General features: G+C 42.0%; 1 protein-coding gene across 1 annotated transcript in view; it reads left to right on the top strand.

Moving 5' to 3' along the window:
- Positions 1-14,646, top strand: part of GREB1 (growth regulating estrogen receptor binding 1) — a 106,538-nt gene that overhangs the window by 47,210 nt on the left and 44,682 nt on the right. The window contains exons 5-10 of the mRNA XM_054980064.1: positions 1,949-2,131; positions 4,899-5,042; positions 8,079-8,192; positions 11,933-12,055; positions 12,908-13,048; positions 13,275-13,460. Of these exons, the coding sequence (XP_054836039.1) occupies positions 1,949-2,131; positions 4,899-5,042; positions 8,079-8,192; positions 11,933-12,055; positions 12,908-13,048; positions 13,275-13,460 (891 nt within the window). The remainder of the gene's footprint in view (positions 1-1,948; positions 2,132-4,898; positions 5,043-8,078; positions 8,193-11,932; positions 12,056-12,907; positions 13,049-13,274; positions 13,461-14,646) is intronic.

Here is a 14,646-nt window from a genome sequence, read left to right as displayed (position 1 = left end):
AGGAGCCAGCTGGAAGCATGGGGAGCTGTGAGGGCATGGGCTGAGGGAGACGGTCTTGCCCCCGCATGCCTGGAAAAGGGGGGGGAAGCTTGGAGAAGCCAGCCTGTAGCATTTGCAGGATTAGACCTAATGAATTAAGTTTAACACAACCCATCAGTATCTGGCTTTCTATATCAGATCCGGGATCCTCTGGTTTGAACTGGCACAGTCTGTTTATGCTGTATGACCATATTCAGCTATGAATGCCGGATCACGCACTCCTGAAGCCAGCATGGTACATCAGTGGCTGTTTTCTATTCTTTAACTCCCTCCTGTGCACCTGTTGCCTTGATAGGAGAGGGGAGAATGACAAAAACAATGCCCCCAAATTCTCGGGGACCCCCCCCCCCCCAATTATCCAGAAAAAAGTTCTGAAATGGTTAACAGTGGATCCCGAAGTATAATGAAACAAGTGTTGTACCTGAAATCTAGATAATTTTTTTTTGAAGCACGCTTCCCTAATTAAAATACAGCTGTTTGCAAAGATCCTTTCCTGGCCAATGGTATCATGGAAATCTTGGCTTTGTGGAGTTAGCTATGGGGGATTAATACTGCTTAGCGTTTCAGCAAGGATAAGGGAGACGATACTGCATATGATAAAACACATTTCTTAATCTTGAACAACCCCATTTTTTCTAGGTATGGCAATGTGGGTAGTATGCTACAAGTATTACAACTTCACAGGATATATTCTTACACCTCGAGATCAGAAATTCTGAAGTGCTTTGTACCTGGAGGCAGCTATAGAAATGTCAATTTTAAAAAGTTAAACATTAATCCAGCAATTTTCTATTCTTCTATTAATAGCTCATGGAAAAGCCTAAATGGGTCAAATATTTCTAAGGCAAGTGAAAATTAGCCCAGCCACAGGCTGGCTGTGAATATTTTTTCATCGAGCAGCGAATAGAAGCCCTTTTCATTCATTACAGTTTTGGTGTTCCTATTTTGTGCATTGAAAGAGCATTCTATATGTGGTACGTGAGTTTACCATTTTATGTAGGGCAACTTGCATATCAACTTCCTGCTTTGGTATGCATGATCAGAAACCCAGATTATCGAGAGTTTGCCTTCATGCATACTGAAGCTTGAAAATACAAAAGGGTGAATGTGCCTATTGGAAGGATCATGTGTAGCTGGAGCATGCTCTCCCGGATGGTGCATGAAGTAGGAGTGCCAAAAGCATAATGAGGACTCAAAAGGGCTTCTCTGTGCTGTTCGTTTGGGAGCTTGTTCCCATACACAAAGAAGTATAGTGGATCTAGGAAAAGCTTACATTTGCTGGAACCACTTCAACCATGATGCAGTGAGTGGGTGCTGTGTGTCTGCCATCAGATACAGAATACAGTTTTTGGGATACCACAGCAAATATTTAAAAAGCAACATTTACTGCCATGCCAGAAGGCCGGTCCTGTCACGTGCTAACAAACAACAAGCTGAAACATTTTGAAAGCTGTCAGGAGGACCAGACTTTGTCCTTCATCCTTCACACACTACAACCGTCTTGTGAATAGTCCTTGAATTGTTCTGGTCTTCACTGGTGAAGTCTGGAATGTGTAACTAGGCTTTTGGTCATTGGGTAGCTTTTGTAACATCAATTTGTCATTCTTTCCAATCCCTGCCACTCTACTGATCTGTCTGTCTGGCAGTCTTAATAAAGCAAAGAAATGGGATTTCCATCCCTCTCCAATATGTCATTAAAATCACCAGTTAGGGAGATGGAGCCATTATGAAAAGTAGGCATCTACTGAGAAAAAGCTCAATGACATTTTTTGTGTATTTTTTCCTGCATGGGAGAAAACAGTTAGATTGACTGCATTCTTTACACCCAGCTTAAACAAGCTGAAGTGCATTAACGGTGCTTTTTTAGAACTTATCTCTCCCCATCTCTCTGTATTGTTTATTTCATCAGGTTTCTCGGGCAATTGTGTCGGCTGCAGCAAGAAAGGCTTCTGCTACTTTACGGAGTTTTCCAATCACATCAATCTTAAGCTGACCACTCAGCCTAAGAAACAGAAACACTTAAAGTATTATCTGGTCAGGAATGCACAGGGAACTCTGACCAAAGGATCTGCAATCTGCTGGAAGGCGGCAGGTGAGATAACGAAACTGCCCCATTAGTGCTCCGGGATTCCTTGGGAGGATTTAGATTATTGCAGACATACGACTCCTTAGAAATCAATCTAAGGTGGAAGGGATAAATGAAAACTCTTTAAAAACCCAGTATAATGATTGATGAATGCAGGAATCTGCTACAAAGGAAGTAACTAGCTGACTTCAGATACTTAAAAGATGAACACTTCCCAAGTTGCACCATCAAGGTTATTAGCATCACTCGTGCCAGATTTTTGTCTTCTATCCGTCGGCAACTTTGCCTGTCATACCTACAGCATTTTCTCCATTTTTCTGAATGAAATTTATTTACTGTTCCTTCCTTCAGGTTGGTCATGACAGTCGCCACCCATTCTAGGAGTTTCTTGTAGTGGAATGGCCTTATTGACTGTGTTATAAATAACCTTGTTATTAACCATGTTAAACCAAATTGTTTAGAGGGATTTTCTTTTTGGAGGGAAAACTATTTTTAGAGAGCTCAAGCAGTTGCCTGCATTTAAAATTAGTGTCTGGCCTCATCTTGAAACATTGCATTTCCACCTCATGAAGACAGCAATAGGGTGTTTAGGTTTATGAACTTGACTCTGTGGTGTAGAGACTAGAGATGGGCACAAACCGAAATATGAACCAAAATTAAGCACGAACCAGGCCTGTTCATGGTTCGCAAACCAGCGGTTCTCAGATCCCATTCCTGACAAACCATCATGAACTTTAGGCTGGTTCGTTTGGTTTGTTTTTTGGTTCATCACTGCAGACAGCCTGGTGCCAATCAGTTTCCTAGGCAACGGGATGGACTTCCTGCAGACCTTCTGCTGACCCGGAAATGAACTTCTGCTGGCCCAGAAGTGAGCTTCTGCTGACCTGGAAGTGATGATTTTCTGACCTGGATATGACGTTTTCACGAACCAAACAAACTGGTTTGCAAACCAGGGGCAGGTTTGTGAAAGTTCGTGGTTCATGAAATTTGACAAACCACGAACCACATGGTTCGGTTTGTTTCTGGTTTGTGCCCATCTCTAGTAGAGACTAGTGTGAAACATTTTGTTATGGAAGTTTTTACTCAGCCATGAAGTTGAGGACAAATTCACAATTTATATAATGAGCAAACATGCTATATAAGCTACGCGATACGATAGTATTTGCTGTGATAAATGCTGTATAAGCTCCATCTACATGAATGTTTCTTTCCACCTTGACTTCCAAGCTGCAGTGAGTTTTTGTTTTAGAGTATCCATGAGACATTATCTTCTAATTGTGTACTTCACTGGCTTTCCCCATTGTCAGTATATTCTTTCTCAAACATGGTTTGGCACAGTCTTTCCAGAAAGAATGCAGTCCAGTTTCATTAGTGCCCACATCAGCACCTATTTTCATTTTGTCAGCCATTCTCAGCTGCCATTTTTCTGGCTGTACCACCAAAGGGCTTTTTGAGGGCTTTCTTTAAAACTGGTAATTTTATGCAATAGCACAAGAACATTATCATGACCTATTGCCATGATCTACTAGTTCCTTTGAAATCCCAGCATTCATTTTAAAAATTAAATCTCTAGTCCCTTCTGTCAGGACTATCTCATCAACAAAACGGGCTAGGGACTGACCTTAAAAAAAACCCTTGGAAATTTAGAGAACCTGGTAGATCAGGGGTCCTAAACGTTTTTGAGACCATGGGCACCTTTGGAATTCTGACACAGGGTAGTGGGCTCAGAATGGCTGTCATGGAAGACACAGTCAACTGTAAAATGGCTGCTGCAGGAAGTGGAGCCACACATACACATGCACCCACACAGAGGAAGTCCAAGTGCAAGGAAGAAAGGGGGTAATTAAAAAAATAAACTGGGAAAGAGGAGTGTGAAAGAAAATATAACCAATGCTATGGTGACTACAGTCTGTCAGGTGCTCAGGATCACCTGTCATATTCAATATGCAGCGAAAGCTGATGCTGTTGGGGTGCTTCTGTTATTTGAACCCAGGGTGGGAAACTAGGAACGGGTGGTGTTTGTTCCTGTTGTAATCTCTCTCAAGCCTGGGAGCCTGCTTGACCTTGAGCAGTCCATGAATCACACAGCCTGTTTTCCTGCCTGCAAAGTTAGAGGACTGTTAGGAGAAAGGGGGGGGGATTAGGAGTAGCCTTGGGGAACCTATATCTGCTTGATACTTGTCTGTAGCTGCCAGTTCTAGCAAGGATGATGTAAGTGTATGATATCAATAAAGAAATTTTACTCATAAAGTGAAGTCTCTTGAGAGTTGCCTGGCCTCCTTACACAGTCACTAAACAACATTTTTAAAATTCTGCACAATCAATTAGCTATCCTGCAGCCAATCAGACGCCCTGCTGGGCAAAAGCCCCACCTGGCCCCACTCACTTTCTAAAAACTGTTGGGCACCAGAAGAGGTTTCTGCAGGTGCCCTTGTGTCCATGGGCACCATGTTGGGGACTTCTATAGTAGAAAATGGTCATAGATCATTATACTCTTATTCTACTACAGTGATCTATTGCTATTTTTTAAAAATTCCCCCAAAGTCCTTCAGTGGTATAGTGTGGGGGAGGAATGGCAGCCAAGGAAGGAAAGAGGGCACAAAATTCACATAGGGACACTCTATTACTTGTGTGAATGCCTCTGTAGTTGTAGTGTGAAGCAGAGATGCAGATGAGGCAGGAGTACACTATGTCCAAATGGGCAAAAGGTTTACAGGCATCAAGTGAATCAAACTGTTCTCATTGTCAAAACATACCATTTGCTTTTTTTAAGAGTTCAGAAGCCGTCAGTCCTCCTCCAGTGCTCGTTCCAACCCATTGTTCCAGCCTCCAGAGAACACTGTTTCCTCCGTAGCTGTTGCAAACGAACCAGTTCTCGCAGCACATTCAGTTGTGCAAGCTGGGATGCACCAGATGGGTAAATAAGTTTTACTGTGATGTTCTTATTTCTGTGCATGTAAATATCAAAAACCGTGATGGGCAGATACAGACAAAGCACACTTATGCTGGAAGTCCAGAAGGTACAAGGATGTTAGAGATGCATAGGTGATTCCCAGGTTCCTGCTTCAGTTTTTACAGCTAGAATCGGATACGTGAAAACTAGACCCAGGAAATTAACATGGGAGAATCCCAATGGTAAGACTGTTCCCCCAGCATTTGTATTGGGGATCTCAGACAATTGCCAGTCAAATGGGCAGCATCCATATAAAGTGAAAGTGCACATGATGAGTAGTATGAAGTTCTGCCATATGTGATGCTTACACAACCTGTGCAAGAGCATCTCTGTGGAGACAAATCTCATGGCTCATGATGGCACAGAATTAGGCAGTTGTTTGGGCAGGGACTTCAATTTTGACTATGGCACAGACAAAGTGTAAAGTAGTTTGTTTTCAGTGGTGATAATAGTATTGTTCAGATATACATTTTGGGGTGAAGGACATGTTATGGTGCACACACAATAGGAATACCATGTCTCTCAACAAAAGCTGTTATATCATCAGTTGATGAGCGTGCCATTTTTTCTTGGTCATCCATTAATTATTTTAAATGAACATGTTCATTATAGACAAGTCCTTAGAAAGTTCCAGGTAGGTAGTTGTGTTGGTTTGCAGTTGAACAGCAGGATTTGAGTCCTTAGAGACCAACAAGACTTTCAGGATATAAGCTTTCGAGAGTCAAAGCTCCCTTCTTCAGATATTAGTATACTGGTAAGTAAATCTCTCAAAGTTCTGTGGGACTTACTCCCAATTAAGTGTGCATTGAATAATATGTTTTAGATGGGTAGTCATGTTGATTTCCTTGAAAATCTTGTTTGTCTCTTAGGTGCCACTGGCTAGAATTCTAGTCCTGCTAGAATAATATAGATAACAAGTGGATTATTTTAGAGTTAAAAAAAAATCATAGAGCACTAATGATAACAAACTAAGATATGAAGTAAACATTATGGCAAAAAGTCTAAGTAAATGCTACAGTTATAGGAAAAATGCCCTGACCTGGATAACCCAGCTGAGCCTGATCTCGTCAGAGCTCAGAAGCTAAGCAGGGTTGATCTTGGTTAGTAATTGGATGGGAGACTGTAGTAGAAGAGCAATATTCAGGTCCAGTAGTACCTTAAATATCCACTAGAGATTTCCAGGGCAGAAGCTTTTGAAAGTCAGAGCTCCCTTTCTTGAACGCCCATACCCTGGAAATCTAGTTGGTCTTTAAGGTGCGACTGGCCATAATCTTGCTCTTAAAAAGCTGATAAATATATATTGTTACCAGAAGTGGTCTCCCTGCAATAAATAATTTGTGGGGGGAATTAGCAAGCAAGGAGAATGGCTATACGAGAGGGGTAACAAGCGAGAAATCACCAATTTCTACCAGGTTCCTTCCCAAAGTAGCAAACGAGGCTGGTTCTTGAAGTCAAACAATAACTTTTATTAAGAACAAAGACTTCATGCACATACACACAAATTACTGGGGAAAATAATCACACACACACACACACACACACACACACACACACACAGAGAGAGAGAGAGAGAGAGATTCTTAGGAAGTGTAGCCAGAAATTGAGAATAGAGAGAGGGAGTAAGTATATCTACCTGTCCCGGAGAGTAGTCCGGTCCATGGAAGAAGAGAGTAGCTTCGAACTCCAGCATCCTCGGCCAAGAGAGCAAGAGGCTTAGGGAAGTGACCCTAAGGGAGAAGCCAGAAAGCTTGCACGATTTGAATGGGGTCAGAGCGCTACCTTTACAGGTAAAATGTGCCCTGAGGTGTAAGAGCCCACCTAGCCGCTGGAACAAAGGCTCCAATGGCTAGTTCCTGGGTTTAACAAAGGACTTGATTGCCTTGATGGATAGCTGCCAGGGTGTGTGAATGCAGATGCAAAACTAGTTCTAGCACTGCACAAAAAGGACAGTTTTCTGATGAAGTCCACCGAAGCTAGTTTAAGTACTTTTAGGGAGGGAACGCATTGTGCCAGGAACGACTGTCTATACTTATGAATGTCATTTGATTAGCTCCTCAATCAAGGACAGGAGATGTCATCACGGAAGGAGGGAAAGAAATGTGCTAAGTGGGGATGGCTCTGTGAGACCTTTGTTGCACTGGACCCTTCCGGGGCTGGGATGGCAGTAAATCCAATCAAGCCGCAATCACTCCGCATTCCAGGGCAGCATTCCTTGCATGCCTGGTTCTCCCGGGCGGGATGTAGCAACGGCAGAGGCTCTCTGGTGTCTATATAGTAGCTATTTTAAACTCCAGAGGCTTGTACACTTTTAATATTACATGCAGCTATATGAAAACTGCTGTTCAACTGGCGAAGGCCGGGCTGACTGCTTACAATATGAGCTCATTTTTTAATGTACATGCATACTGTAACAGCCTAATAGCGCCGTCCTAAGCAGAGTTACACCCTTTTGGATCCATTAACTTCCATGGACCTAGAAGGGTGTATCTTCTTAGGATGACACTGTAAAACAGTCATTCTTTTGGAATATGAAATACAAGTTAAAGCAGCATTGCCCTATAGCTGGGACCGTAAAAAAAAAATTCCATTGCACAATGCATTGTTGCTTGTAGTACCATGCTGAAGAAACAAATAAGTTATGATTGCAGCTTCTTGGTCTTGCTCCAGGAATGTATTTGCATTCTCTTAGGTGGGTTTTCCTTTCCCATTGAACCCTGGCATTGGACTGGGCAATGCCATCCAGGATCTATTTAAGCCCACAACCCGAGAAACAGGAATATGTAATAATATAATGATATCGGACCTTCATTGTTTGTTTAGTGGAAATAACTCTAGTGAGATACTGAAAGGAAAACTGAAGGCAGATTTGAGCCCGCTGAGCTCTTTACTATTCAACATCTATATTAGTGATTTCCTTTTCAACGTTTATATTATTCTACATTTATATTTGTGATTTCCTTTTTTTATATTAGTGATTTCCTTTTCTTTTCCTTCTCACAGCTTCAGACCCTCTCCCATCAACAGTGTGTTACCCAGTTTACAACGGCAAAGACTCTCCCCAGCAGCATTCAGTGAAAAACAATTTATCGTCAATGACAAGACCATCAGTATTAGGTATCTTCTGAATTGACAGTAGTATTTACACACAATACTTATTAGCTTCACTTTGCCTGTTGTAGAAATAGAAGACACTCATCTGTGCCCAGTGGTGCTTCCTAATGGTATGTACAATCTTCATACATGTCTCAGGGAGCTGAACTTGGCCCTGGGCTTTATGGTGTACATATGTAAGTTACATGTGGTTATAAAGAAGGTGTGGTTCTTTCATACACAGATTGAGAGATGTAACTATACGGGTGTGTATTAAAAACGTGCTAAAATGTGTGTGGCTGCCTAAGACTCATTGATGTTAATCTGGCTCCTCAAAGTTTATACACACTGGCTTGGATCAAAAGATCCTACTTCATGTATTTGTACAGAAGGAGTCATCATCAATATTTTCTGAACTGCAGCACATCAGCACTCAGCCAGTTTTTGTAGTGTGTTTTTGCGTGTATATATAAGGGTTGTAGATAGGGGAAAGAGATGCAGTTACCCTCTACAGAAGCGGAAATGCAAAAATAGTAATTAATACTTAGAATCAAGGCCTGAACAAATTTTAATCCAGGGTGACTGGTTGAATTTTATTTCCTGACAAGAGATAAAGAAAACATTATTAAGAGGGATTCAAAGATTCTTTGTGTCTAATATAATCTAATATCAAAAATTAGAATAAAACTGAACAGAAATACTAAAAATAATCATAGGGCCAAAATTTAATTCAAATAACATTCCTGGAGAATTTAAGGACCATGTAAAGAACAAATTTGCATTACTAAGTTTAATTGATTATAAACCAGAAGAAATGTAGACTGAAACCAGAGACCTTTATCAAGGAAGAATGTGCAAAGACTATTCCTGAAACCAAAAAAAGGAGAAGCCTAGACAGATGACTGATGAAACTCTTGAAATTGATATCTAAAGAAGGGAACTTTGACTCTCAAAAGCTTATACCCTAAAACTTTTGTTGGTCTCTGCTACTGGACTCAAATCCTGTAGTGCAAAAAATAAAAAATAAAAAAGGAGGAACAAAAGATGACAGAACTGAGGCTATTTTACTTTGGTCACATCACAAGAAAACAAGATTTGCGTGCCCAGCTTGATACGGCCAGGGTTCCCCCAGCAGGAAATAACCACGCTAATGTTTCTTTGGAAAAAACAGGCCACAAATTTATTGATCACAGAATGAAGGAGCCATGGCAGCGTAGGACATGGATCCCCACATCGGCTGATCCGCCTGCCAGCCGATGACTCCTCACCCTTTCAGCACGCCTGCTGAGAGGGGAAAACCCCGGGATGATGGCTGAGGGAGCCACACTGGGCGGTAGCCTCTGAGTGGTTCCCCCGTCACCTGGACGCAGACTTGCTCTGTCGGCCCCCAAGCTGGGCTTACCACTGCTAAGCCTGGTCCAAGACCCCTTATGGGGATCCCCATCTACGGGGAAACAGTGCACACAGGCCCTGTTTCCCCCCCAAGGGATCAGTGGCCTACGCTGTTCCGACGCCAACTGAAAGAGCTTTGGCCAGCCCTGCCCTGTATACAGGGTGGGAAGACCGGAGTGAAAACATGTTCACTCAGGTTGGGCAACGTCTCCCACCCTCCAACTGACAGCTGGCTGTTCTGATTGGCTGGCTGTGCAAATTCAAACTGCACCTCCCAGCATCAAGCCGGGACGCGTGTCTTTGCAGGGCCGGCAAGAACCACTCCTGCTTCCTTCCCCCGGCCGCGCGGGCCCGCAAACGTCGGCCCAGGTGAGTCCGGGGCCGGGGGCTTACTGGAAAGGACAATAATGCTAGGAAAGGTGGAAGGCAGTAGGAAAAGAGGAAGACCCAAAATGAGATGGCTTGACTCAAGAAAGAAAACTACATCCTCCAGTCTGCAAGATCTGAGCAAGGCTGTTAATGATAGGACCTTTGGGAGGTTGTTAATTCATAGGATCACCATAAATCAAAAGCGACTTGACATCACATAACACACACACACAAAGACTCCAACATAGTTATTTATGCGACAGTTGGCATGAAATGAGCTTAGATCAATCAATCATATTTCCTGTCCCCTATCACCAAGGTGCTCAAGGTGGTATCAAGGTAGATTGGGACTTTTAAAAAGCCCAGGCACTAAACAGGCCCAACTGCCCCTGCGTTGGCAATACCACTAAGGGTTGGCTGGCTTCTGACTGCCATTAGCCCTCTGGAAACTTTCCCTGGAAGTTAAAGGACCAGTCAGGATAGAATACATCGTTCTCCCCTCAATTGTATTCTGACATCAGTCTTGTGAGGTAAATTAGGCTGAGGAAAAGTGACAGCCCCAAGATCACCCTGCCAGACAGTTGAGTGGATATTTACATCTGCCCCCCCCCCATCCTCATTTAATACTCTATTTACTGCACTATATTAGCTCATGCAAACCACTAAGGTAATGTGTTTAAGATTATTGGGGTGGGTATTTTTTTTAGATTTTAGCTTTTTAAAATATTGAATTGTATTTTCTGGGTCACTGGAAGTCTGTAAATCTGTAACTTCTGAAGAGCATAACAAGAACGTTTTATGTCCTGTGCCTGTCAGAATGGAGTCTAGCACTTTGAGGATGTTGCAGAGAAGAGCAGCTCTTCTCATGCTGTACCTGTTCTTTGAACAGGGAGCATAGTGCTAGGAACCAAAGTTCCCTCTTCGTAGTACAAATGCAGGACAAGAAACTCCAATGGAATCTTTTTTTCAGTGTCTTTCATTTCTGTGTTTGTTCAACCATGGCCAAACTCTGCTGTGTACACAGAATCAAATGCTTGCTTATTTACAAATGGATGCTCATGCTTCCCCTTCATTAATTCAATGAAATTGAATTAATGAAATTGAATTAATGAAAATATTGGAGAGGTGCTCATTTTTGAGCACTAATTTTAATTGATGGGGAAGGGAACCCTCTCTGATAAAGAGGAATGAATGGCCCAAATGCAGCATAAGTGGCTGCATACTGCCATCTTCTGGTAGAATTGTAAACTATGCTAAATATTTTATAATATAAACCCGGTTTCTCCCTCTAACCCCAGCTGAGGGAAGAAATTATGGCAGGGTTTATTCCACAAATATGGATGGGAAGTCAATGTTGGACACACATGTTCGGGTAAAACTCAATCTTAGGCAACACAATTTAAAGTTGGAACCACTGAAGTCATAGAGTATGTTAGATTGAACCCAGTGTTGGTTTCTAACAACCATATGGTATGTTTAGAATGCTTTTGCCTTTCTAAAAACACATTTTAATTGACAATTGAAGTTTTCTCCAAAAGTAATTTGGGGTGTGCATATCAGGACGGGAAACAAAACACTGATTCACATAGAAACAAAAACATAGAGCTGGAAGGTACCCCAAGGTTCATCTAGTCCTACCCCCTGCACAATGCAGGAAATTCACAGCTATCTCTCCCCCCCCCCTTCACCCTTCAATGAATTCAATCAATCCTATCTCGCTCTGTCTTGGTGTCCTCAGGTCTCTTACACTCCATTTTTCTTGCACCTCCTTCTCCTCAGATGATGTTAATCTTCCCTTCTTCTCAAAAATTTCCTTTTCCCCTCAGAAATCTCCTTTTCATCCCCCAGCCACCTCCTACAATCCCCCTTCAGAGACCAAACCCAGTTTTCTTTACAAATCCCACCCTGGGGGGGATTTAAAATTATAGGGTTACACTTAGAATAAGTTCAAATCAATGAGATCTTTATACCAATAGTTGTTTCTTTTCATTACTGTTCTCTAGGTACTTTAACAAATTCAGGGCCTCCTAAGAAACGCCACAAAGGCTGGTCGCCAGAGTCTCCATCATCTAATGAAGCCTGGCCTTTGCAACCCAATCCACAGATGATCAACAGAAATAAAAATGGTAAGTGGGGACTATTCTTTGTAGTGGGAACTGAATTGTTGTGTTAGGAAAAGCAGCCAACGGAACCACAGTCACAATGCCTTGGCTACATCTTGGTTAGACTATTGGAACATACTCTGTGTAGGGCTGCCCTTGAAGATGGCTTAGAAACTTCCCTTGGGTTAAAATGAGACTGCAAGGGTCCTTCCTGTGACGTGCTGGAACAACAATTTAAAGCCAGCGCTACTTCAGTTTTGTTAACTCTTGTTTTCAGGCTCAATTCAGATTGCTGGTTCTTACCATTTTAAAGCCCTAAACTGCTCAGCTCAGGAATAGCTAGAGGATCACTTTAACTCCTGTTAGCCTGCCCTGGTTCTAAGAGCCACACGTGGTGTCTTCCTGTGGGAACTAGTCTTAGATGAAATTCGGTTGGGTGGGACCAACAGGAGGTATTTTTGGGTCACTCCTGCCTTTGTTGCTTCAAAGCTGAATTAAAGACTTTTCATTTCTACAAGGCCTTCAAAGTGGATTAAATAGGGACACTGCGTCTTCAGTCTACTTTAGATGGTTTTGTATTTCTTTTGTATTAATTTTATAAGATTTTTTTTAAAAAAATGAATTTATTTGTGAAGCACTTTAAGGATCTTGGGGCAGAAAGATGGTGGAGATGATAAATAAATTTTTAAAAAGTGATGATGATGATTAACTAAAGTCTTTGGCCCTTATGATCATGTGAAGTGTGAAAGCAGAAATGGATTGATGTGATCCCCCCCCCCACATACCCACAGCCAACCTTTTTAGTAAGTACATTGATTTTTCTTTGCTTCTTTATTGTGATTTAGTTCTAGCTAAACTCTCTGAATTGATTCCTAGAGGGAGGAGGGGGCCTTTCCTGTTTGCCTCATGCTGCCGTGGTAGCACCCGTGTCATCTCCCGTGGTGGCCTCTGGAGAGCCCGTTTCAGTTCCTGAAAACTTGCTGAAAATATATAAAGCAAAGCCGGTCATATTTAAAGGTAACACATGACGTTTCGCTGATGTGCAATCGTGTAATTTTTAATTGATTTTGAGAATGTGATGGCCTCTGGCTAATAAACTTTGTTGTTGTTGTTGTTGATATCATGACGTTTTGAACAGGCACTGTAATGAAGCGTGTGTGAGTTTTCCTCTTTTTTTTACCCTATACCATGTCTACTCCTCTTGCACACATGGCATCCAATACAATTGTGCTTTGTTTCACAGGGCATGGAAACTTCCCTTACCTTTGTGGGAACCTTAATGATGTCATAGTCAGCCCCCTTTTGTATACATGTTACAAGAATTCACAGTCTCTCTCTAGGGCTTATGAGCAATATGGAGCCTCAACTATACAGCCGATTTCAGAGGAAATGCAGCTCTTACTAACGGTCTATTACCTTGTTCAGTTGGGTGAGTTTTCCACTTTTGACTCCTGTCACATTGCAGAGCTTTTGATATGTCTCGAATAGTCACTGAAAAAGAAATCTTACGATACAGTGGAAATGGCAGAAGTTTTCCTTTAACTGAGAATGAAGCACAAAATGTGGGAGAAATATAACAAATATTTGAGATAAAAGAGAGTGAATTCTAATTCTGAAATAATAGTTACTGGCTGTTTGTACAAACTTGATCTTTGATTATGCGTAGCCTTTGATTATGAAAACTCATAGACAGGGACAAAATAAATAATTTTTTCAGTGAGACCTTTGGTGAGAGAAGGGGTATTTGCTACTTCTGGAACTCTACAGCTTATAGGTATTATTTCAGCCATGATTATTTTGTAACTCACATACCTCAAAAATGTTTCCCACATGAAACACTTTCAAATTGCAATGTTGTATGGACACAGGACACACATGTCCAACATTTAGAATTGAGCACCTGGATTGTACATGTGGGCACCTATCAGAAAGAACTCTAGGCCTCTTCAAATGAAATTGTACATAGTGAAAATAATGCATAGAGGAGAGAAAAAAGGGCGCCAGCCTCATTTCCCCTCCCCACCTATTTTTGCTTGCCAGAATGAGAGCATAGCACACCTATGTAGGTTCAGTTCCAAACATGTGTAGTCTCTGTTCGGAACATTCCCGATCATAGCAATGGTGAATATTTGCATATAGGTTTTATGTGAGCAGGTGCCATGTTTACATTCTAGCAATTGCTGGTAGAGAGCCAGTTTGGTGTAGTGGTTAAGAGCACGGGACTCTAATCTGGAGAGCCAGGTTTGATTCCCCACTCCTTCACGAAGCCAGCTGGGTGACCTTGGGCGAGTCACAGTTCTCTGGAGCTCTCTCAGCCCCACCCACCTCACAGGGTGATTGTTGTGGGGGTAATAATAACACTTTGTAAACCGCTCTGAGTGGGCATTAAGTTGTCCTGAAGGGCGGTATATAAATCGAATGTTATTATTATTATATTATTATAGGTAGGTAGGTGGCCACGCTCTTCCCCTAGAATGTTTCTGTTTGGGCTAATAGCGTGAGGGGGGAATGCTAAAACTCATTCTGCATGCTGCCAGAACAGAATCAGCATACTCAAGGAACAGACGAGAACACACAAGTAACATATGACTGCAATGGAGGTCACAGGTTTGAGT

This window comes from Eublepharis macularius, chromosome 1 (assembly GCF_028583425.1).
Source record: "Eublepharis macularius isolate TG4126 chromosome 1, MPM_Emac_v1.0, whole genome shotgun sequence".
Lineage (NCBI taxonomy): Eukaryota > Metazoa > Chordata > Lepidosauria > Squamata > Eublepharidae > Eublepharis > Eublepharis macularius.
The sequence above is the reverse complement of the archived record's forward strand: the minus strand, read 5'-3'. Positions and strand labels throughout refer to the sequence as shown.